This window comes from Phoenix dactylifera, chromosome 9 (genome assembly GCF_009389715.1).
Source record: "Phoenix dactylifera cultivar Barhee BC4 chromosome 9, palm_55x_up_171113_PBpolish2nd_filt_p, whole genome shotgun sequence".
NCBI lineage: Eukaryota > Viridiplantae > Streptophyta > Magnoliopsida > Arecales > Arecaceae > Phoenix > Phoenix dactylifera.
The window spans coordinates 8,116,481-8,141,674 of NC_052400.1; the positions used below are offsets into that span (position 1 = coordinate 8,116,481).

General features: G+C 40.4%; 1 protein-coding gene across 4 annotated transcripts; it reads right to left on the bottom strand.

Moving 5' to 3' along the window:
- Positions 1–451: 451 nt before the first annotated feature.
- Positions 452–25,194, bottom strand: LOC103723630 (peroxisomal membrane protein 13-like). Of its 4 annotated transcripts, none has more exons than XM_039129925.1 (5): positions 25,009–25,194; positions 2,130–2,360; positions 1,741–2,036; positions 1,087–1,119; positions 452–985 (listed from the first exon to the last, which is right to left on the bottom strand). In XM_039129925.1, exons 1-5 carry the CDS (start codon positions 25,058–25,060, stop codon positions 770–772), a joined length of 828 nt encoding a protein of 275 aa, XP_038985853.1. In that variant the 5' UTR covers positions 25,061–25,194; the 3' UTR covers positions 452–769. The 4 variants fall into 4 exon arrangements, with proteins under 4 accessions (XP_038985853.1, XP_038985851.1, XP_038985852.1 ...); XM_039129923.1 differs by having other exon boundaries at positions 453–985; positions 1,087–1,179; XM_039129924.1 differs by having other exon boundaries at positions 453–985; positions 1,087–1,179; positions 24,933–25,194.

Genomic DNA, 25,194 nt, shown 5'->3' on the forward strand with positions numbered 1-25,194 from the left:
ATCCTGTCTCTTCTCTCTTTTTGGACCAAACACCAAAAGCTACAATCCCATGAAATAAATCCTTTCCCTTCTACAAAGCTTGGTAAATTTTTCTCATTCTCTCAAAATATTTCGCAACTAAATGCAGCCTAGCAATCATTTTATCCTTTGGTCCAACTAAACTGGCAATGCATTAAATAACCAAAGACGATACGAAAAAGAAGAGAACCAATGCACACCTAGTGGCCGGTTTATAGGCCTGCAATAAACTCTTAAACCCTCCTGCCTAGGTTATGAGACTGAAATATTATGAAAGTTCATGTGTCAACTCTCCTGCTACCATCTTGGAGCCTCCAACAAGCATTCAGAATGCAATGCTGATATGTTTTCTCAGACCCCAAGCTTACCACATGGATCATCTCAACAATATCAGCAATGCATTGAGACAATAACTTCTGCCTCAGCCAATCTTAAATATTATAGAGGATCAGGCAATCATATTTTCAAATGATGAATATATTGAGAAAGAGTTGAAAGATTACAAGACTTGCTCTTTATTATAATACAAACTACAGTATCACATGGAGCCACTCACTGAAGTACCAATCTGTAATCCAATCCACCATAGAAACTGAGAATATGCAACATAATACAGGAAGTCTGCAGCTTTCCTCTCATTCCAGCAAAAAAGGTAGTTTTTAGATATGCCCAATTATGCATATGATATTCTTAGACATCCTGTTTTACCTAGACTACTTCCTTTGTTATTTCACATTAACCTGCATCTTTCTCAAGTGGTTTCTTTACTAAGATTATCTCCCCAGACACTGTCCCAAGAACCATTAGTAGAATTTGGGCCTTCAATGTGATGCTGCCATTTTGCATTAGGGCCAATGAGCTCCCCAGGTCCTAACTGATAGTGTCTTCCAGGTTTTGTTCTCATTCCAAGCAACCTTAGCACAAATTTTGCGAGCTCGCCATATAACAAACCAGATCGATCAAAGAGCTGAAGCAGACAAGATTACAACAGTAAGAAATGAATTAACAATGATCTTTGTGAGCTCGCCATATAAAAAAAATGAAGCAGAATACATGAACAAAGGGCACCTGAAGAAGTGCTGACATAGACATGTGAAAGGCCTTCATGTTTTCATCGATAAGAATCGAGATTCGACCAAAAATGTTCACAACAACACGCATCTGAGTGAATGTCAAAAAGTAATTTCATCCAAGAAGAAAAGGCAGCAAAATACTTTATAAATCAATACTGAATGGTAGGATCTACATCTTTTAGCTCTAGGCCATCATATCATGGACTTGTATAACATGTAAAAGCTAATCAGACACACACAACACGCACGCGCACACACACCGCGCGCGCGCGCGCGCACGCGTGCACACAGAGAGAGAGAGAGAGAGAGAGAGCTGTACCAATGATTATAAAGAACACAGTCAAATATGTGCTACATGACAGAATATAAAAGTGGGAGTGCTGAGATCCGTCAATCATTTGATAGTGATTAAGGAAGAATAACCTATGTCAAACACTTCAAGCAACACCTCCAAATGTTCAAGCATGGGACATCCTCCCAAATGATGAAGGGTCCAACCATTAGGCCATAGATCTATTTGTGAGAAACTATGATAAATGCATATTACAAACAAAATGTGCTCTTGATCTATGCAGTCAATAATGAATGTCTATTGCCAATCATAACAACTATCCATGAGGTAATTGGAATGGAGATGTCATGTACTTACTACTTGAATGAAGGACATCCAAAAGCCTGGCGGTGATGGGGGAGGACCATAGAGGTTATTTGGATCTGAATTACCATAAGGACTACCCATGGGCATCCCATACCCATTCATTGGGCCACCAAACCTGCCATTATGCATGCTCTCTAAATACACTCCAGAGCCTCCATACAGCCCACCATACCCTCTATACATGCTATTACCATATAAACCACCACCATAAGATCCTTCAGATCCTCCATATGAATTATTCATGCCAGAGCCATAGCCTGAATTGTAGTTCATAGTCGAAACATATCCTGCATGAGGGATCCGAATTTCACCATTTGGGTATTATGGAAGAAAAGCACATCAAATCATGAAACTTCAGTGCTGGACTAGATAGCAAATACCTCCATAACTGTTCCCATTGTTTTGTTCCCAGGGTCCTGAAGGTACAGACCTGCCAAGAGCTTTCCAATTTGCCGACGCATTCCCCTCAGCACCAGAAGCTGCTTCTCCAGGTTTTGCAGTCCCAGATGCCTCAACAACATTACTTGTGCTTCTAGGTGAAAGAGGTTTGGAAGGTGCAGGCCTAGACGAGCTCCCAACTCGTTGCCAAGGTTTTAGTGGCGTGACATTCCCTGCAACATTGCAATTACATCTGATTCGTCTCACTAGGTTCACCACCTTAAGAATTACAAGCAGCTCATTTTAAACACGAATGATGGCACAATGATGCATAGAAGGTAAATAAAGCAGATTAAAAAATAAATGCATTAAACTAGGAAATTAATAACAAAAAGTATGCAAAACCCAGATAACCACAGGGTGAAAAGGCTGTACCTTGACTGGAAGGAATAACATGTTAGAAAGGTAGGATTTTTTAAATATGTAAAAACACAAAGTGAAAGAACTCATCAGAGATTTGAAGACAAACTAAAGTGATTCCAAAAACCTACACATCGTCGTAATTATCAGCATCATCATCATCATCATCATATTTGCAACCTCTTGACTTAACAGACTAAATATATTTGAGTTTCAAACAAGCTGAGTTCCTCCTTGATAGCTATACCTAGATAGTCCATTGATTTGAAAACTAAATGCAAGTGCCTTTATTTACTAGGCAGGCTCTGATTTGAGGACTAAAGGCTTTTCCCACTGGAAGTCGAACTACCTTCATTACGGGTGGCGATACATAATCAGTTAAGCAATGAATGGTCAAAGAGTAAAATTACGGCTCGAGCAGCTTGAAGCTCTGGAAGGTGATCGACTCGCATAGTCTCTTTGATCGCCCGGCTCTAAAGAAAGTTGGTGATCCAATCTGAAATCCTTTCTCTCCAAGAGACGGGATCCGTCGAAAGCACGTTTATTGGTGGGAAGGTTTGCTCTCCCATCCGGGCACTTTCTCCTCCCATGGTTTGGATCCTAAAAAAGAGGCTAGTTTCGGGATGTGCTCTTCTAATTTCGAGAATGATAATCTATTTTTTTCTGGACTACGAGCAAGGGACAGGGGGCCTAATGCACTGCCAGATGAATTCAAACATAAATCCCAATTCTTGGGGGGATATATTCATAAGATACCTCTATCGTTTCAAGCTCTAGTGTTCCCATGCTTTCTCTTACGTCCTTATTGGAAAGCGGTACGTGAGTCGGCCACACATTTTACTTAGTCGAAAAACTTAGACTCCTCACTCCCCTATTTGTCTGGTCCGTAAATTCAAGTGAAGGTGGCTTGGCTGTTCGATTATGACTGTGGTGGTGAAATGAATAGTAATGGTTCAGGTAGTCAAGCAACTTGTCCGTTAGTACCAATAAAGGACTAAACTTGATGATACTATTTTGGACAATGGGGCCCGAAGTGGTAGGAGGTACTCATTCATTCTCACTTATCAGCGGTAGATAGGAATCAAACAACTACCTGACCTGTTCGACCGTTTCATAGCCTTCGCTGACCATTATTCTTTTCTTCGACCCAATCGCGGTGTGAGTCGACATCTATTAGTTATTGGTTTCCGGATGCGCTTTTCCTTTACCTAACCGGCTGGAAAGTGAGCTTCTTTGTGTTCGTCTTTCTTTCTTTCGGTCTACTCTCATCATTAGTTCTTATAACTTATCTGTGTTTGAATCAGTTGATTCCCCTTATGACGAAAAAGGTGGTTCTCCACTCGTCTTTCTTTCGGTTTATGAAAAATCGCTAGCTTAGTGCAGTATCTCATCGAGTCAACTCAAGCCCGTTCATTGCCGAGCCATTCGTGCACTTGCTAGTGAAAGATCGTTTCCATCTAAGTGCCAATATCAGATTGACTTGGGTAAAACAGTTTGAAATGAAGAGAGAAGAGAATAGAGACCCTTGCTCTGCCTGAAAAATCTTGCTTTTTGTTTTCTATGTACCCATATAAAGGTTTTTTAGTTGAACTGAATCAAGCGGAGTGGACACAATGCTAATTTGCTATTCTTCGTGATATCAACCTTCAACTATGGTGCCAGGCTTCAAAAGACTATGTCTCAGTTCCGTCCCCACATTCTTCTTTCTTAGGGTAGGGCGAGCTCGAGAACTTGCCTAATTGATTGAATAGTTCATGCCCTATCTTCTTCAGTCTAATCGAAATTCAAAACTTCACAAGAGAAATGAGTAGTCGTCAATTGCATGCCTGGCAGTACTTAATATTCCTCACACACTCTGGAAAGCATGGTGAGCATGCCTATAGTGTCAAATCATCCAAGGATCGAGTTCTGGTTCAAGCTGTGTACATAGGTTGGATTTTTCAACTGTTCACACCTCCTAGCATCCACAATGAATGAGGGCTCCCGAAGTGCCATCCAACGGGAGAAGTTTAGGGTCCCATATCAACTAAAAATGAGGAGCAAATACTATGTTTATTTGATCAGGGAAAGCAAGATGAACTTCTATTCATTAGTCAATAGGGGGGGCCTATGGAAGCAAGAAGCGGATATCGAAAGGACGTAGGGAGTGCACCTCATCAAAGGAGGACGGACTATTCCTCGAGGACATAGCGAGTTAGGGGCCTATAGGTTCAATAGTTAGTGAAGCCTCACTGTCTTTGTTAGCCTGCAACCTTTCTTTCCCTAAGGCAAGAAACCCCTCTTCTCTAGAGCACTGCTGGAAACCCTATTTTATATCCTGCTAAGAGTTCTACCCCCAAAGCGAGAACCCTTCTTCCCTAAGGGAGCCCTTTCTCCCACGAGTACCGAAGAAAACGCTATAGGTCTTCCCCTGTTGCCCAAGGTGACAAGCCAAGAGGGGGGGGGGTGAATTGGTTTCTTCTTTACTTTAGTGCTTTTAAAACTTTCTTAGTTAACTGCGATGGATGCTTACTTAGGTTATTAGAGTGAGTTAAACTAATGCAAGAATAGAAAGTAAAGCAAGAGAGAATGAAAGCACAAACACAATCCAAACACAACAATATATAGTGGTTCGGTGCTCTCCTTAGCACCTACGTCCACTCCCCAAGCGTACCCTTGGGAATTCACTATAATCTCGCGGATTACAGTTGGATTGTTTTCCGGGCTCACAATCCAAAAACCTTGTTGGTTTTACGGGATCACCAACGAACCTATACAACTTTGGTTTTCCGGGTTCACCAAAAACCTTGTTGGTTTTGCGGGCTTACCAACGAACCTTTACAACTTTGGTTTTCCGGATTTACCAAAAACCTTTGTTGGTTTTGCGGGCTCACCAACGAACCTTTACAAAGTTTTCAAACAAATGAAAAGAAAAGATTTAAACTCCTAAATGAGCATATAGAACAATATGAGCAATGAAGAAGAGTTAGAAAGAAATTATCGCTTTGAAGTCGCTTGGCTCTTCTTTGTCAAGGAAGCTTCACTCTTCAATGGGGGAAGGAGCTCTTGATGCCTCTTTGAATCTGCTCAATCCCTTTCTTTGATTTTTGAATGAAGCTCTTGATGAAGAAGATTAGGGCTCTTTGGTTTTCTTGTGTATACTTTGATTTCCCACTCAAAAGTTATTTATTCTGATGAATAGTGCCCTTTTAAATAGTTTTCAACCTTCCTTGGACAAGCCCCATTGGTCAGGTTTGAAAAACTAGCCGTTACATGCCTTGGGAAGGACAAAAAGTACATCTGCAGAACTAGCCGTTACTGTTCAGCCCGTGTTTGGGTCGGCTCAACCTGTCCTTGGGTCGACCCAACTTGGCCTTGGGTCGACTCAAACATTCCTTGGGTCGACCCTCTCAGAGAACACAGAAACATGAATTTCAAACTTCCTTCACTTGGGTCGACCCAACCATTCTTTGGGTCGACTCAAAGTTCACTTGGGTCGACTCAACTTCTTCTTGGGTCGACCCTCTCAGTAATTTCAGAGAGCCATTTTCTGTCTGTCTTTCTGTCTTCCATTTGGGTCGACCCTCTCAGGGTTTGGGTCGACTCAAAGTTCACTTGGGTCGACTCAACTTCTTCTTGGGTCGACCCTCTCAGTAATTTCAGAGAACCATTTTCTGTCTGTCTTTCTGTCTTGCCTTTGGGTCGACCCTCTCAGGGTTTGGGTCGACTCAAGCTTGGGTCGACTCAACCACTGTGTGGGTCGACCCTCTCAGTAAATCCAGAGAGCATTTTTCCTTTGCATTTTGAGGTTCTTTGGAGGTTGGGTCGACTCATGCCTACCTTGGGTCGACCCAACTCACTGTTCATTTGTGCTGTTTTTGCATGAGTGTGCCAGATGATTCCTTTAAGTCCCGGGGTTGACCCAATCAACCTATGGGTCGACTCAATTCACACTTTGCTGCATTCTCAAGATTAGATCCATCCAAATGAACAAGACCATATATATATTTTCAATTAAACAAATATACTGAGAGTAATGAACTTATAAATGAAGTATCAATTTAACTTATAGCAAGCTCTAGATAATTGCTTGTTAATCATCAAAATAACACTATCATCCTCAATCTCCCCCTTTTTGATGATTACAAAATAAAGAGTATAAGCCTATTGATACTTGTCTTTAAAATCAGTTTATAAAAGGGATTGAATTTCTGAATTTCAGCTTTTCATATATATAAGTGAAATCTCCCCCTATATTATTCAAAATTTGCCAATTTGACTTTTTGAATGGCTCCCCCTTTCATTTATAATTCATTAGCAATGAAACTTCAAAAATTTGAGATAAAATATGAGTTTCAGCTTATGTATCGGGGTGAGAGAGGAGCGTGCCAAATTTTGAATTTATATGTGCCAAATTCTGAATTATGATAGAAATTTTTGATTTGATGGTTTTCATTGTTACAAATTGCTCCCCCTTAGATATATAAGCTTTCTTATATGATTTTCAATTTGTTTGCCCATTTATTTCTCTTTTTTTTTCTTTTCATAACTTCTTTACTCACTCTTTCTCACAAAATTAATATTTTTGTTTTTAAACACTATCTTTGCTTCTCCCAAAATCAATACTCTTTCTTTTCTCGAAGTGAATACTCTATCTTTTCTTCTCCCCCTTTATATACTCTTTTCTTCTCGTTTCCTTTATATACTCTTTCCTTCTCTTCTCCCCCTTTTTGTTATCATCAAAAAACATATATATGGGAAAAGATGCAATAAAGAACAAACTTCAGACTTCATTGATCAAAATAGGAACATTTTCATACAATAATGCCCAAAATAAAGATAAGTACAATGTTCCTCAATCAAGATTTAAAGATATAAGGCAAAAGCAAAATACATATGAGAAAAAGCAAGATACATATGAGAACTAGATTTCTAGCCTAGGCTCTAAACATAGATACTAAGATCAGCCTAGGGGGAATCTAATGGCTGGGATCTAGTCCTCATCCTCCTAGCATACGTGGCGAGGGGAGGTCGAGCCTGGTGAGACTGAGTCTGGCGTGGAGCACGTCGAGCTGGATGACTCTGTGCCGATATCTCTGACTCAGCAGCCTGTGGCACAGATGGTCCATGTGTCTCCCTCTCTCTCCGGAGTGCTCCAATCTGCTGCCTCAGATCACTGATATCAGCAGACATGACATCCAACCGGGCGTCTAATCGGCTCGTGAGCCCGTCAGTAATAGTCCTCGCCTGAGCTGACATGAGCTCTGTCATCCTGCTCCAGAAGTCATCCGTATCTGTCGGAGGAGCAGATGACGATGGTCCAGCCTCTGAGGGTGCAGTAGGATGATCCATAGGCTCCTCATCCTCACCCTCTGGTGCCTCTCCCTCTGGTGCTTCACCCTGAATGCCTGCACCAGTATGTATCCACTGCCCGTTCACTTTCTCATAACCCATGCGTATGAGTGACCGTGCAGTGTACGTGTCTGTGGGTTGCAGATTCTTGAATGCTTCCTCCTCGAGAGGTAACCCGTGCTGACGGAAGATCAATGTAAGTATCATGCCATAAGGCAATGATACCCTGTTGCTGCTTATTACCTTTCTCATTTGCCTCAATATCATGGCCGGAAGATTTAGGGGAATCCCCCTAATCATGCACTCCATAACTGCAAGATCTCGTTCTGAGATGAGATCGAATCTCCCGGTCTTCGGAAATAAAATTCTATTTATCATATTAAGCAACAACCTCATCTCGGCGGAAAGAGAACTAGCTATTACCTTCTGAGAGAAATCGAAGTTCTCATTTTCCATGATCAGCTGAAGAGCTCTCATTTTGTTATCTGATCTTTCCGGAATAGCTCCCGTGCAAGGTAGGTGTAGAAGCTCACTCAAGCTCTCCTCGGATACACGGATCCGAACCCCTCTAACATCTGAAACAAGCCCTCCCATACCAGTCTTGAGGAAGGCGTAGAATTCTTGGACTAACCCGGGGTATATCACCACATCAAGGGAGCAAAGATACTCCCATCCTTGTCTTTGGATCCATTCCCAAATTCGAAATCCTTCTTGGTTGAAAAACTCCGAATGGATCCTTCTTCCGGTAGTAACCGGCCTCCCCGCAAATCTTGCAAGGAGCACTGAGGGGGAAGGAGGAGGAGGGACCTCCGCACGTGCCTCACGCGGTGGAGACACGGGAGAAGGCTCGGTAGGGTGCCTTTCCTCTTGTTGGACTCGGCTCACTCTTCCGGATCTTTTGGCTACGGCTCGTTTGGGACCCATTTCTCCAAGATCTTAAAGAAATCTACTGTTTGGAGGAGTCTAGTGGAGATTGGAGAGTGGGAACAAGGATTTTCGGAAGAAGACAAAGGGCAAACAGTGCCCTAGATGAGCTCTCGGGCCCCCTTTTAACAGTGGGGTCCCGACGTTGGGTCGACTCAAGAATTTTCTTGGGTCGACTCAACGTTGGGTCGACCCTTGTTCTGGGTTGGGTCGACCCAAGTGCAGAACTTGGTTTTCTCTCCCTTTTTGCTTCTAAAAAGTTTTCCTCGCTTTTAATCTTTATAAGCTCCTTATGGGACATTGATACATGAGTGAGAAATTTATAGACAACAAATTTGACTCATGTTTCATGGGATTTTTGAAGTTAGAAGAATGTATCATGAGACTACTAACTTCCTTTCATATTCATTCAATAAAAGGATCACATATACCTAATTCCCTTCTGAGCATACAGAATCTATCTTCACTCAGTGGTTTTGTGAATATATCGGCCAATTGTTTTTCCGTGCATATATGCTCAATGCATACATTTCCATTTTGCACATGATCCCTAATGAAATGGTACCTTATTTCTATGTGTTTGGCCTTAGAGTGCTGAACTGGATTTTTAGTGAGATTGATAGCACTCGTATTGTCACACTTAATAGGAATATTTTCTAGTTTAACACCATAGTCCTCTAGTTGTTGCTTGAGCCATAATACTTGAGCACAACAGCTACCAGCAGCTATGTATTCAGCTTCGGCTGTGGATAGTGCTACTGAATTCTGCTTTTTACTAAACCATGATACTAAATTGTTTCCTAAGAATTGGCATGTGCCACTTGTGCTCTTTCTATCTAATTTGCATCCGGCAAAATCTGCATCTGAGTATGCGAGCAAATCTAGACATGAGTCTCTCGAGTACCATAATCCAATGGTGGTGGTTCCTCTTAAATATCTAAGGATCCTCTTAACTGCACTTAAATGTGACTCCTTAGGATCCGATTGATATCTAGCACATATCCCTACACTAAATACAATGTCGGGTTTACTAGCCGTAAGATAGAGCAAGGATCCAATTAGTCCTCTATAGAGCTTAATATCTACACTTTTCCCTTTTTCATCCTTGTCTAGCTTATTAGTGGGATTCATTGGAGTGCCAATTCCCTTATGATTTTCATTACCAAACTTCTTCAGTATTTCCCTTGTATACTTAGTTTGATGAATGAAAATACCTTCTTTGGTTTGTTTGATTTGTAATCCTAAAAAGAAGCTTAATTCTCCCATCAAACTCATCTCAAATTCTCCATGCATTAAATCAGCAAATTCTTTGCATAGAGTATCGTTAGTGGCACCAAAGATTATGTCATCTACATATATTTGCACCACTAGTAGATTTTTGTCCTTTCTTTTGAGAAATAGAGTTTTATCTACATTTCCTCTACAAAAGTCATTATCAATGAGAAACTTACTTAGTCTATCATACCAAGCCCTAGGTGCTTGCTTTAATCCATATAATGCCTTATGCAATTTAAACACATGATTTGGTAATTCATGATTTTCAAATCCTGGAGGTTGTTCTACATATACTTCCTCTTCAATAATACCATTTAAAAATGCACTCTTCACATCCATTTGATATAATTTAAAGTCCATAAAGCATGCAAATGCTAGAAGTAATCTTATAGCTTCTAATCTAGCTACAGGAGCAAACGTCTCATCATAATCTATTCCTTCTTCCTGATTGTATCCTTTAGCTACAAGTCTAGCCTTATTTCTTATAACTACTCCATTTTCATCTAATTTATTTCTAAATACCCATTTTGTTCCAATTACTGAATTATGCTTTGGTCTTTCAGTTAATGTCCATACATTACTTCTTTTAAATTGATTTAATTCCTCTTGCATGGCATTTATCCAGTTAGTATCTTTTTCAGCTTCTTCATAAGTTTTAGGTTCTAATTGTGAAACAAAAGCAAGATAATCATTTAAATTCCTAAGAGAAGATCGAGTTCTTACCCCTTGAGATGGATCACCAATAATTAAGTCTTTGGGATGTCCATGTGCATACCTCCATTCTTTTGGCACGTCTTGGGGTTGTGGTGGCAGGCAATCTTCTCCCTTATCTTGATTTGGCACGTCATCTATATTCAACTTTTCAAAGTCTATAATTCCTGTATCATCATCAACAATACTTTCTTTCCTAGCAGACTCACTATCAGACTCATCAAATATAATATTGACCGACTCTTCCACTACTAAGGTTCTTTTGTTGAATACTCTGTATGCCTTGCTAGATGTGGAGTATCCTAAGAAGATACCTTCATCTGACTTGGCATCAAATTTACTTAAGTCCTCCTTGCCATTATTTAAGATAAAACATCTACATCCAAATACTTTAAAATATTTTGCAGTTGGTTTCCTATTGTTCCAAAGTTCATAAGGAGTTTTCTTAGTTATAGGTCGTATTAAGACTCGATTTAGAATATGGTAAGAAGTGTTTATAGCTTCAGCCCAAAAGTACTTTGGAAGATTTGACTCGCACAACATTGTGCGTGCCATTTCTGCCAATGTCCTATTTTTCCTTTCAACAACCCCATTTTGTTGAGGCGTTCTAGGTGCTGAAAATTGATGTGATATTCCATTTTTAGTGCAGAATTCCTCGAAGTGTTGATTTTCAAATTCCGTGCCATGATCACTTCGAATTGCTACCAATGTGAGTTTCTTTTCATTTATGATTTTATTGTATAGTTTCAAAAATTCTGAAAATGCTTCATTCTTATGTGCCAAAAATAAAACCCATGTGTACCTTGAAAAATCATCTACAATAACTAGTCCATACTTCTTCCCTCCTAGACTTGTAGTTCTAGTAGGTCCAAATAAATCCATATGTATGAGTTCAAATGGTCTAGTTGTTGAGACTACATTTTTCGATTTGAAGGATGACTTAGTTTGTTTTCCCAATGAACATGGTCCACATATTTTGTCTTTTTCAAAAGTCAATTTTGGCACATCTTTTATTAACTCCTTCTTAACTAGTTTTGATATTAATTCCATACTAGCATGTCCTAGTCTTCGATGCCAAAGCCAACTAGTTTCATTTTTCTTTTCTTCATTAGTAATTAAGCATAAACCATTTTTCTTGCCTAATTCTTGAAGATCTACTAAATAAATATTCCTTTGCCTTTGTCCTACAAGTACAATACTATTATCTTTAGGATTTGTGATTATACATACAGATGCTTCAAATGTAACTTGAAATCCTTTATCACAAAACTGACTTATGCTAAGAAGATTATGTTTCAAACCTTTAACTAATAAGACATTTTCTATAAAAACAGATGGAGCAATGAAAATTTTACCCTTTCCAATGATATACCCTTTACCATTGTCTCCATAGGTTACTACTCCACCATTCTTTGGTTCCAAGGTGACAAATTGATCTTCGTCACCAGTCATGTGTCTTGAACACCCGCTATCTAGATACCAACGTTTTTCAACTTTGTCAGCTGCAAGACACACCTGCAATCAAAATCAAGAAGAAACTTTAGGTACCCAAACTAAGTTGGGTCCTTTAGGGTTAGTACTCCATGTTCCTTTTGGAACCCAAACTTTTTTGAATTTTATCTTTTGATTATTACTTGATTTGTTTTGACTAGACTTTCTAAAGTTACATTCATATGCTCTATGTCCTAACTTATTGCAATAATAACAAGTAATATTTTTATTTTTAGCTTTTACAAAAATATTCTTTAATAATTTTTGTTTCCTATTTGTTTTATATCCTAAACCAGCCTTATCATATACAGCTTTTTGGCTATCAAGAATCAAATTTAATTTGGTAGAACTAAGAGTAAATTTATCTACCAAAGTTTTATATTTTTCAGCATCTTCTTTTAACTTAATATTTTCAGCAATTAAGTTCTTGGTTTCATTTTCAAGTTTCCTACTTAATGTTTCGTAGTTATGAGACAGTTTTATCTTATCTTTAATGAGAGATTGATTTTCTTCTTTTAGAGCTTTGTTTTTATTAATTACCTTTTTATGTTCTTCCATGAGTTCTAAAAATGCATCATGTAATTCATCAACAGTAAAATCGCAGTCAAGTTCAGAATCTACCTCATCGTCATTGGCCATATGACATATTTGGGCCGTGTCTTGATGATCTTCGTCCTCCGAACTTGATTCCTCACTCTCACTCCAATCGGCCATAAAATTCTTCTTTTTCAATTTTCTTGCCATCCACTTCAAATCTGGGCAATCTATCTTATAATGCCCGGGTTTGTTACACTCATAGCAAATGGGAGTTTCTTTCTCCTTTTCTTTGTCCTTACCCTTTTCTTTGCTTGAGTTACCTTTAATGAAGGGCTTCTTTTTATGGAATCTATTCTTACCTCTCATGAATTTTCTGAATTTTCTCCCAAGCACTGCCATCCCTTCTTCATCAATATCTTCATCATCATTTGAATCTTCCGATTCAGTTTGTTGTCTAGGGGTGGTAGTCTTTAGGGTAATAGGCTTTCTCCTCTTGACCTCATCTTCTGAATTTTGCCTCATTGTCAACTCATAGGTCATGAGTGATCCTAGAAGCTCCTCTAACTGCAGTGTGTTGAGGTCCTTTGCTTCTTGAATAGCGGTTACCTTGGCCTCCCAATTCCTTGGTAGAGACCTGAGAATTTTACGCACCAAATCAGAGTTAGAATAAGACTTTCCTAAACTCTTAAGCCCATTTATAATATCAGTAAAACGAGTAAACATATCAGTTATGGACTCAGTAGATTCCATTTTAAACAGTTCATACTTGTGTACTAATATGTTTATCTTAGACTCCTTAACTTGATTGGTCCCTTCATGTGTGACCTCAAGTCTATCCCAAATTTCTTTGGCGGTGGTGCAAGTGGATATTCTATTAAATTCATTTACATCTAAAGAGCAGTAAAGTATATTTACAGCTTTTGCATTTAACTGTGCTAATCTTCTATCATTTTCATTCCAATCCATTTCTGGTTTGGGTATGATAGTGCCCTCTATGTTAAGTGTGGGTGTGTGAGGTCCTCTAGTGATGATTTGCCATAGTTCATAATCTGAAGCTTGAATGAATATCCTCATTCTGGCTTTCCAATATGTGTAGTTTGTGCCATTAAATAGAGGAGGTCTATTTGTGGATTGTCCCTCATTCATTGCACATCCCACTTGGGTTGTCATGATCTTTAACTCTTGATTGTTAGATCAATGAGTACTATTAGAGCACCTTGCTCTGATACCACTTGTTGCCCAAGGTGACAAGCCAAGAGGGGGGGTGAATTGGTTTCTTCTTTACTTTAGTGCTTTTAAAACTTTCTTAGTTAACTGCGATGGATGCTTACTTAGGTTATTAGAGTGAGTTAAACTAATGCAAGAATAGAAAGTAAAGCAAGAGAGAATGAAAGCACAAACACAATCCAAACACAACAATATATAGTGGTTCGGTGCTCTCCTTAGCACCTACGTCCACTCCCCAAGCGTACCCTTGGGAATTCACTATAATCTCGCGGATTACAGTTGGATTGTTTTCCGGGCTCACAATCCAAAAACCTTGTTGGTTTTACGGGATCACCAACGAACCTATACAACTTTGGTTTTCCGGGTTCACCAAAAACCTTGTTGGTTTTGCGGGCTTACCAACGAACCTTTACAACTTTGGTTTTCCGGATTTACCAAAAACCTTTGTTGGTTTTGCGGGCTCACCAACGAACCTTTACAAAGTTTTCAAACAAATGAAAAGAAAAGATTTAAACTCCTAAATGAGCATATAGAACAATATGAGCAATGAAGAAGAGTTAGAAAGAAATTATCGCTTTGAAGTCGCTTGGCTCTTCTTTGTCAAGGAAGCTTCACTCTTCAATGGGGGAAGGAGCTCTTGATGCCTCTTTGAATCTGCTCAATCCCTTTCTTTGATTTTTGAATGAAGCTCTTGATGAAGAAGATTAGGGCTCTTTGGTTTTCTTGTGTATACTTTGATTTCCCACTCAAAAGTTATTTATTCTGATGAATAGTGCCCTTTTAAATAGTTTTCAACCTTCCTTGGACAAGCCCCATTGATCAGATTTGAAAAACTAGCCGTTACATGCCTTGGGAAGGACAAAAAGTACATCTGCAGAACTAGCCGTTACTGTTCAGCCCGTGTTTGGGTCGGCTCAACCTGTCCTTGGGTCGACCCAACTTGGCCTTGGGTCGACTCAAACATTCCTTGGGTCGACCCTCTCAGAGAACACAGAAACATGAATTTCAAACTTCCTTCACTTGGGTCGACCCAACCATTCTTTGGGTCGACTCAAAGTTCACTTGGGTCGACTCAACTTCTTCTTGGGTCGACCCTCTCAGTAATTTCAGAGAGCCATTTTCTGTCTGTCTTTCTGTCTTCCATTTGGGTCGACCCTCTCAGGGTTTGGGTCGACTCAAAGTTCACTTGGGTCGACTCAACTTCTTCTTGGGTCGACCCTCTCAGTAATTTCAGAGAACCATTTTCTGTCTGTCTTTCTGTCTTGCCTTTGGGTCGACCCTCTCAGGGTTTGGGTCGACTCAAGCTTGGGTCGACTCAACCACTGTGTGGGTCGACCCTCTCAGTAAATCCAGAGAGCATTTTTCCTTTGCATTTTGAGGTTCTTTGGAGGTTGGGTCGACTCATGCCTACCTTGGGTCGACCCAACTCACTGTTCATTTGTGCTGTTTTTGCATGAGTGTGCCAGATGATTCCTTTAAGTCCCGGGGTTGACCCAATCAACCTATGGGTCGACTCAATTCACAGTTTGCTGCATTCTCAAGATTAGATCCATCCAAATGAACAAGACCATATATATATTTTCAATTAAACAAATATACTGAGAGTAATGAACTTATAAATGAAGTATCAATTTAACTTATAGCAAGCTCTAGATAATTGCTTGTTAATCATCAAAATAACACTATCATCCTCATCCCCCTTCACCTCAAAAGGTCAACAAGGACTGATCGGCTCAATTAAGGGCATATTGAAAAGTAAACTTAATTTAATGAATGACTTTTGGGAGGATTCATGAATATGTGAAGGGTCACCTTGAGAGTGGTGATTCATGTATATGTATTTAAGTAGTTCATATCTTTTGGGTTTTCTATGTGCATTTAAGTGGTTTATGTCTTTTGGGTTTTCTATGTGCATTTAAGTGGTTCATGTACTTAGGTTTATTCATGTACCTAGAAGTCCTATAAATACATGTAAGTCTTATAGTTTTGTAAGCAAGGCAAGAGCCAAAGTGAATAGAAAAAAATCTGAAATATTCTTCCTCTCCATCCTTTCCTCTCTAATCTCTCTTCCTATATTTCCAACAAACTGGTATCAGAGCTCCAGTTTCTTGATCCTGGAGATGGCCAATTCTACCTTCCCATTTCAATTCCCTCGCCTTACAAAAGAGAATTATGAGAATTGGTGCATTCGTATGAAGGCTTTGCTTGGATCGCAAGATGTGTGGGAGATCGTGGATAGAGGCTATGAGGAGCCTCGTGAAGAAGCTTTGATGAGTCCTGCTCAAAGAGAGGCTCAACCCAGAATGCGGAAGAAGGACCAACAAGCTCTCACCCTCATCCATCAATGTTTGGATGAAGTCATGTTCGAGAGAGTGGCTAATGCGACCACCGCCAAGCAAGCATGGGAGATCTTACAAAACTCCTACCAAGGAGTTGATAAAGTGAAGAAAGTACGCCTTCAAATGCTACGAGGAGATTTTGAAGGCATACGAATGCAAGAATCCGAGTCCATTGCGGATTTCTTTTCAAGGGTGTTGGCCATAGTAAATCAAATGAAGAGGTATGGAGAAAGATTGGAGGATGTCCGAGTCATTGAGAAAATTCTTCGTTCGTTGCATTCGAAGTTCGATTACATCGTTGTAGCCATCAAGGAGTCCAAAGATTTGGAGACTATGACGGTTGATCAACTTATGAGTTCGTTACAAGCCCATGAAGAGAGAATCAACAAGAAGAAGGAGGAGCCGATCGAGCAAGTTCTAGCCACCAAGCTCTCGGTGAAGGAGAAAGAAAGGGAGTTTGGGAAAAGTCAACAAGGAAGAGGACGTGGAGGTGGACAAGGTCGAGGGAGAGGAGGAAGAGGAAGAGGAAGAGGTGGACAAGGCAATCAATACTCCAACAATGAAGAAAGGAGGTATTTGTCAAGAGGCCGTGGTAGAGGAAACTACACAAGGCAAAATGATAAGTCCAAAGTTCGGTGTTACAATTGTCAAAAGATTGGGCACTATGCTCGGGAGTGTTGGAGTTCTCCTTTCAATGTTGAAGAGAAGGCTCATCATGTTGAAAATGAAGAAGCAGAGGCCACTTTGTTGCTAGCCTTCAAAGGAGAAGAAAGAAGCAAGAAAGATTTGTGGTATCTTGATAATGCCGCAAGCAATCACATGTGTGGAGATAAAAGCAAATTTGTGGAGATTGACGAATCGGTGACCGGGTTTGTCACTTTTGGAGATAACTCTAAAGTTCCAATTGAAGGCAAAGGTACGATTTTAATTCGTATGAAAAATGGTGGCCATCAACTTATGAGTAATGTTTATTATATTCCAAGTATGAAAAGTAATATTTTGAGTCTGGGACAACTTTTGAAGAAGAACTACGAGGTTCATATGAAAAATCGTAGTCTCTTACTTCAAGATGATAGGGAGAATGTGATTGCTAAGGTGCTTATGACAACAAATAGGATGTTTTTGCTTGACATCCAAACTGATGTTGCTAAATGTCTCAAGACTTGTTTGAAAGATTCATCTTGGCTTTGGCATTTGAGGCTTGGGCATGTAAATTTTGGAGACTTGAAGTTGTTGGGACAAAAAGAGATGTTGAAGGGCTTGCCAACTATTGACCAACCAGATCAACTATGTGAAGGGTGTCTTGTTGGCAAACAATTCCGAAAGAGTTTTCCAAAAGAAACTACTTCAAGAGCAAGGGAGCTACTTGAACTTGTTCATGCCGATGTTTGTGGACCAATCAAGCCTTCTTCATTTGGTAACAATCGGTATTTTCTTCTCTTTATTGATGATTGCAGTAGAAAAACTTGGGTTTATTTCTTGAAAGAAAAATCCGAAGTATTTGGTGCTTTTAGAAAGTTTAAAGCACTTGTTGAAAAACAAAGTGGCTATTGTATTAAAGCCTTGAGAACGGATAGAGGGGGAGAGTTTACTTCTAACAAGTTTAATGAGTTTTGTGAAGCAAATGGCATTCGGCGGTTTTTGACCGTTCCAAGATCTCCACAACAAAATGGTGTCGTCGAAAGGAAGAATAGGAGCATTCTCAATATGGCTCGAAGCATGTTGAAGACAAAGAAAATGCCAAAAGAATTTTGGGTGGAAGCGGTTGACTGTGCAGTGTACCTATCTAACCGGTGTCCAACTAGAAGCCTATGGAACAAAACTCCTCAAGAAGCATGGAGCGGAAGAAAGCCAAGTGTTTTCCGTTTAAGAGTTTTTGGGAGCATTGGCTATGTTCATGTACCTGATCAAGAGAGGTCCAAGCTTGATGATAAAAGCAAGAAGCAGATCTTCATCGGGTATGATCAACGTTCCAAAGGCTACAAGCTCTACAATCCAAGTGTTGGCAAGGCGACTATAAGTAGAGATGTGGAGTTCGATGAAGAAGATTCTTGGGATTGGAGTAATGAAGATAAGGAGAGGTATGATTTCTTTCCATTCCTTAATGAAGAGGAGCAAAGAAGAGAAGTTCAAGAGCCCATAACACCTCGATCACCAACAATTCCTAGTACATTTTCTTCATCTTCTAGTGGAAGCTCTAGTGAAAGGCAACCACGAATGAGGAGTCTTCAAGATCTTTATGAGGTAACAGAAAATTTAAGTGATGATTTAACTCTTTTTTGTCACTTTGCCGATTGTGAGCCCATAGTTTTTGAAGAAGCGGTCAAAGATGAGAAGTGGAGAATTGCCATGGATGAAGAGATCAAGTCAATTGAGAAGAATGACACTTGGGAGCTAGCAACTATACCGGAAGGTCAAAAGCCCATTGGTGTGAAGTGGGTTTTCAAAGAAAAGAAGAATGCTAAAGGTGAAGTAGAGAGATACAACGCAAGGTTGGTAGCCAAGGGATACAGCCAACGTTCCGGGATTGACTATGGTGAAGTGTTTGCTCCTGTTGCACGGTTGGAGACCATCCGAATGATAATCTCACTTGCAGCACAAAAGAAGTGGAAGATTTATCAAATGGATGTCAAATCAGCTTTCTTGAATGGCATTCTTGAGGAAGAGGTTTATGTTGAACAACCTTTGGGCTATGTGATCAAAGGCCATGAAGACAAAGTGTTGAAGTTGAAGAAAGCATTGTATGGTTTGAAGCGAGCGCCAAGGGCTTGGAATAGTCAGATTGACAAGTATTTCCAAAAAAATGGGTTTACCAAGTGCCCACATGAGCATGCTCTCTATGCTAAGGTGCGTGAAAATGGAGATATTTAATTATTTGCTTATATGTTGATGATTTGATTTTTACGGGCAATAATCCAAGTATGTTTGGAGAGTTTAAGCAAGCTATAACTAAAGAGTTTGAAATGACGGATATTGGTCTCATGTCTTATTATCTTGGCATTCAGATCAAACAAATGGAGGATGGAATTTTATTTCTCAAGAAGGTTTTGCCAAGAAAATCCTTAAGAGGTTCAAGATGAAAGATTGTCAGCCTGTGAACACTCCGGTGGAATGTGGAGTAAAGCTGTCTAAGCATGAAGAAGGAGAGAAGGTAGACTCTACAACCTTCAAAAGTTTAGTTGGAAGTTTGAGATACCTAACTTGCACAAGACCGGATATACTTTTTGGAGTTAGGCTTATTAGTCGGTTTATGGAGTCACCAAGCATGACACATTTCAAAGCGGCGAAACAAATTCTTCGTTACATCAAAGGTACAATCAGTTTTGGCTTGCTTTATTCATGTTCTAATGAATTTAAGCTTGTGGGCTATAGTGATAGTGATTGGGCCGGAGATATGGATGACCGGAAGAGCACTACCGGTTTCATTTTCTACTTGGGAAATACAGCTTTTACTTGGAGTTCGAAGAAGCAACCAATCGTGACACTTTCTACTTGTGAAGCTGAATATGTTGCTGCTACTTCTTGTATTTGTCATGCCATATGGTTAAGAAGATTATTGAAGGAGTTACAAATGCCACAAGAGGAGGCCACGGAGATTTTTGTTGACAATAAGTCGACCATTGCATTGGCAAAGAACCCGGTTTTTCATGATAGAAGCAAGCATATAGATACAAGGTATCATTGTGGAGTGATTGATTAAAACCCTATTTGATTTTGATGAGCTCAAAGCATTTGAGTATATCTTTTGTTTACTAATGAATTCAATTGAGTGTTTCAGTGAAAATCTTCTCTAAGTGTTTCTAGGCTTGGTTCAAGATATTCTGGATAAGTTAAGAAGTCAGTTTGAACCAAAGTCTGAGACTCGAGTCGACTCCGGGATATTACGAGTCGACTCGAAGCGTATCAGAATCACTGGCACGGGCTCGAGTCGACTCCGGATCATTACGAGTCGACTCCGACTGAGAACTGACAGACGAACAGAAAGACTCAACTCAAAACCTGTCAGCGAGTCGACTCCTGAAGTGCGCGAGTCGACTCCGATGATTACCGAGTCGACTCCGGAGTAGTATGAGTCGACTCCAAGGAGTTACAGACAGAAAAGTCAGAGAGCGATTTTCGACCCTGAGATTCGAGTCGACTCCTGTGGAACGCGAGTCGACTCCGATGGTTGGCAGGTCGACTCTCAGTGATACACAAGGCAAAAGTCAGAGAGCAGTTTTCGGACTCTGAGATCCGAGTCGACTCCCGCAATGCGCGAGTCGACTCCGAGACAGCGCGACCCCAAAAAGACAGAAGACCGAATTATTGTCTCTGGGAGCCGAGTCGACTCCCAGACAGCTCGAGTCGACTCCAAGGCAGCGCTACATCAAAAAGGCAGAAGGCTGTGTTTCGGAAACTGAGAGCCGAGTCGACTCCGGAACAGTTCGAGTCGACTCCAAGACTGGACGAGCCAAAAGACAGAAGATCGGGAGTTCGGGCTCTGAGCGCCGAGTCGACTCCCAGGATTGTCGAGTCGACTCGAGTGGGCCAAGTTGAAAAAATTAGCTCCATGGACTTCATGGGATGAGCCGACTCCGAAAATGGCAAGTCAGCTCCAGAAGTTGGGGAGTCGACTCCGGGTTAAGTCGAGTCGACTCCCAGTCGCGGAGGTCACTTTAATTCAAATTCGGAACAGTTGCCGAGCCGACTCCAGAAAAGCATGAGTCGACTCCCGCTACAGCCGAGTCGACTCTAGATCGCGCGAGTCGACTCCGACCCCAACGGACATATTGTCAGGATGTGCAGAGTGTGCAGAACGGGCAGAAAAAGGTGGCTAACGGCTAGTTTCCGTGGGGGATGGCTTCAATAGCCACAGAGGACTGTAGCAAGGCAGAGAAGCACCATTCCACTCAAAGAAATCAAGCATCCTATCTCTGCCAACTGATTTTCAACAGAAAAGAAGGAAGAGCGCCATTAACTCCATCCAGCTACCTCTTTCCAGCATTTAAAGAAGTCTTCTCCTGCCTTCAAGTCGACCAGACATTCAAGAGGAGACTCACAGTTCAAGAAGCCCTTCTCTACTCCAACTCAAAAGTGTTTGAGGGCTCTTAACTTCTCTCTAGTTTATATTGCTGTATATCTGCTTTTTAGAAGCTCTGTTTTTCTGTTTGTCCTTGTTCTTTCCATCTTGTCTTTGCTTGATTCAATCAGGGGATTGAATCAAGAGTGTAGAGGTTGGTTGGTGAGCCGAGGGTAAAACCAACGTGTAAGGGTTCGATTGTGATCCCGGAAAAACAATCGGGGTGGTTCTAGTCGGTGAGCCTGGAAAAACCGACCGAGTTCGTTGTGAGCTCGTAAAACAACAAGTTGGGTTGTGAGCTTGTAAAACAACCGGCTGTAATCCAAGGGGTTATAGTGAATTCCCAAGTGAGACTTGGGGAGTGGACGTAGGAGCAAAGGTTAGCTCCGAACCACTATAAACATTGTGTTTGTGATTGCTTGTGTCTCTCTCTCTCACTCTCATTTCACTCACAGCACATAGCAACTAATTAATCATCTTGCAAAAGTATTAATTAGTCATCCTCAAACGTTTTAATTGCAAAATTATTTTAAAACCCAATTCACCCCCCCTCTTGGGTTGTCTATCTGGGCAACAATCATTTTCTTAGAAATTGCATTGCAAAGAATGAAGTGCAAGTGAAGTATGTGAAGACCCATGATCAAGTTGCAGATATTTTTACTAAGCCTCTCAAGTATGACATTTTTAGCAAGTTGAGGATGATGCTTGGAGTTACAACAAATTAAGTTTAAAGGGGGGTGTTGAAAAGTAAACTTAAATTAATGAACGACTTTTGGGAGGATTCATGAATATGTGAAGGGTCACCTTGAGAGTGGTGATTCATATATATGTATTTAAGTAGTTCATATCTTTTGGGTTTTCTATGTGCATTTAAGTGGTTTATGTCTTTTGGGTTTTCTATGTGCATTTAAGTGGTTCATGTACTTAGGTTTATTCATGTACCTAGAAGTCCTATAAATACATATAAGTCTTATAGATTTGTAAGCAAGGCAAGAGCCAAAGTGAATAGGAAAAAATCTGAAATATTCTTCCTCTCCATCCTTTCCTCTCTAATCTCTCTTCCTATATTTCCAACAAGTGAACCAACTCCTATTTCAGTACTTGGCTGCGCTTCCGCATTTGCTGTTTCGGGTATTGAAAGACCTAAATCAAGTGAAAGAAGAGATGGTTGAATAGCCAATCATCCAAAGGAAAGGAAGAGTTGCAAAGCCAATCATCCTCCTTCTTGTCATCTAAGGGAGAAAAAGAGGTTCTAAAAATCATCTCGAGTTTCCTTGAGTAGCAAACTAGCCTGAGCCAGGAACAAAGGGTAATGGGCTGAGCTGTGAGGGGACAGTACTTAATAAATAAGGCTTTTAGAAGATAGTTGAGTTGTCAAAGCCCCGCCATGAAGGAAAATGGTAGTAATTATGTCCAAGATCTCATCTTTCCTCGATCGATAAATGAGGCCAGGCGATCAAGAAGGTCTTTCGTCAGAAAAAAAAGGAGAGAGTCTTGCATGCAGTCCCACTAGGAAGTCAAAGAGAAAGCTTGCCCCACATAAAATGGAACGAAATCTCCGTCTGATTACGAAGAAAAACCTTGGTGAGCCATAAAATCCCCCAGCTTAGTGGATCAAGTTGAATCGAAGATTCCATCCCATCAGTGATCAAAGCAGTGGTAGGAAGCTCGATAAGTAAGCATTTCCTCTACATCAAGATCAGTTGAAAGTGAATCTAGATAGTCTATTGATTTGAAGACTAAATGCAAGTGCCTTCATTTGATAATGCCAAGAAATGGGACAGAAAAAGATTGTACAAAATGAATTTATTTGAGATATGACAAAATAGAAAATCATTTACAAGAAGAAAATCATTTTTAAGAACAGGAAAAGAAAATTGAGCAACTGAATGGTAACGAATGTCACAAATGAATTCAGGAAAAAACATATATCTTTCAAGACACACCTATGCACATATGAATCAATATCCTAGCTGTGAAGGCATGTAGATTAATCACATAATGCCACAAACACCTCTCCCCATTTCTCCTCTTAACCTTGAATTTTGGAAGCATCTAATGGTGTGGGTTTCCTAGGAGGCCAATACCTAAAATTTCTCCAACTTCATGTATGAATGGACTGAATGAAGAAACCTAATTGTACATTATTTTGACAATCTTTACATAATTCTTCTTTGTGCTTTTTTGATCTTGTAAGCCAGCAACAGTGGACTTCAATATAAGTCAAATTATGGATAAAAGATACACTGACAAAACCCTCGGAAATAAAAAAGGGAACTACCTTTCTGCTAGCCAATCATCTATCAAACATTTTGATAGCAAGCCACATCTAGAAACTTAAAGTGGGACTAGCTGCTATAGATATTAGATAACAAATCCCTTAAACCAGAATCCACCACCTTCCCAACCAAGATTTGCAATCTTTTATCATTTGCTATTTCTTCACCTGTTTCTTGTAGTGCAGGGACTAAAACTATATAGTGGTGTCAGCAAGAGGGATCAATGATTGCATTGCAATTTGTTATGTATTTATTCACTTCACGCTCATCTGAATCGAATCACATGCGAATTGTTCTTTACTGAAAGTAAAAGTAAGATTTTGAGCTGTTCTTAAGATGAAATAGATTAAACATGTGAGTCATCATTCATGGGTTTCTAGTAATTGTGGAAACACAGCACCATTTCCTGGTGATACAAGAAACAATTCTTGTGATCTCACTTCATCTGATATGCAGAGACATGTAATGTAGTCCAAGAAATGTGTTGAAAACATCCCAAGTGACATGCCAACAGACGGGAGCTCAGCTGCCCTCAGATTCAAACCCTAGTGGCAGAGAGTAAAAAAAACAAAAAAAAAAGAGTGGTGACAAAAAACCAACAAAAAAAAGGTCCCCTTGGAGATTCTGCACTTGAATTTTTCGCGCGCGCGCGCGCGGGGAAAGAGAGAGCAACAGATCACCCAGGGATGGAGCAGAAGAAGCCGTTGAATATTAGGCCATTTCAAATTAAATTTCTAGGAAAGTTTAGTAACCATAACGCACAGTAACTAAGATAACTCATCTGCTTTCACCTCCTAATATTAAAAATAGAAACAGGTCATGGATGCAGCTTTCTCGTTCTCGGTCCAGAGGTCACGAATAACAAAACTTACTCCCACTCTAACAAGTGATGCCAAACAATCCGAAAAAGGGAATCGCACAAAGCTCTTTAACACCCAGAGACAAGTTTAACCTCAATAAATTAAAGCAAATTTAATTAGGACCGACCTCGGATGTCTTCTTCCTTTTTTTTTGAGTGGGGATCTCGCTTATCTTCTCAAACTCCGTAAGTCTAAATTGATCAGAAGCAAAAAAGGAAAGAAATACCATATAGAGCAGCTCCAAATTCGATATGAAATTTTCCTCGTACGAAGGAAAGAAAGAGAGAGACAAACCGCGCTCCAAATTCGATATGAAATTTTACTCGTACGAAGGAAAGAGAGAGAGACAAACCGCGCTGCTGCTGGGAGGAGGGATTATTGGATTCCATGAGCGATTAACGAAGGGGAAGGGAAAGGGAAGGGCTTACTTGAAGAAGCCTGCCATACACCACCAAAGAAACTCCAACAAGGGCAGGCCATGCCCGCACCTGACTGTTTAAAAAGTGAACGGTGAATTCAATGGGTATCGCAGCGGCCTGTGGGCGGTGCGCTGCAGCGGCCAGCGGGGAGGCGCGCGGCACCCGCCCCGCTGCGGGATGCCGTGGGCCGCCGCT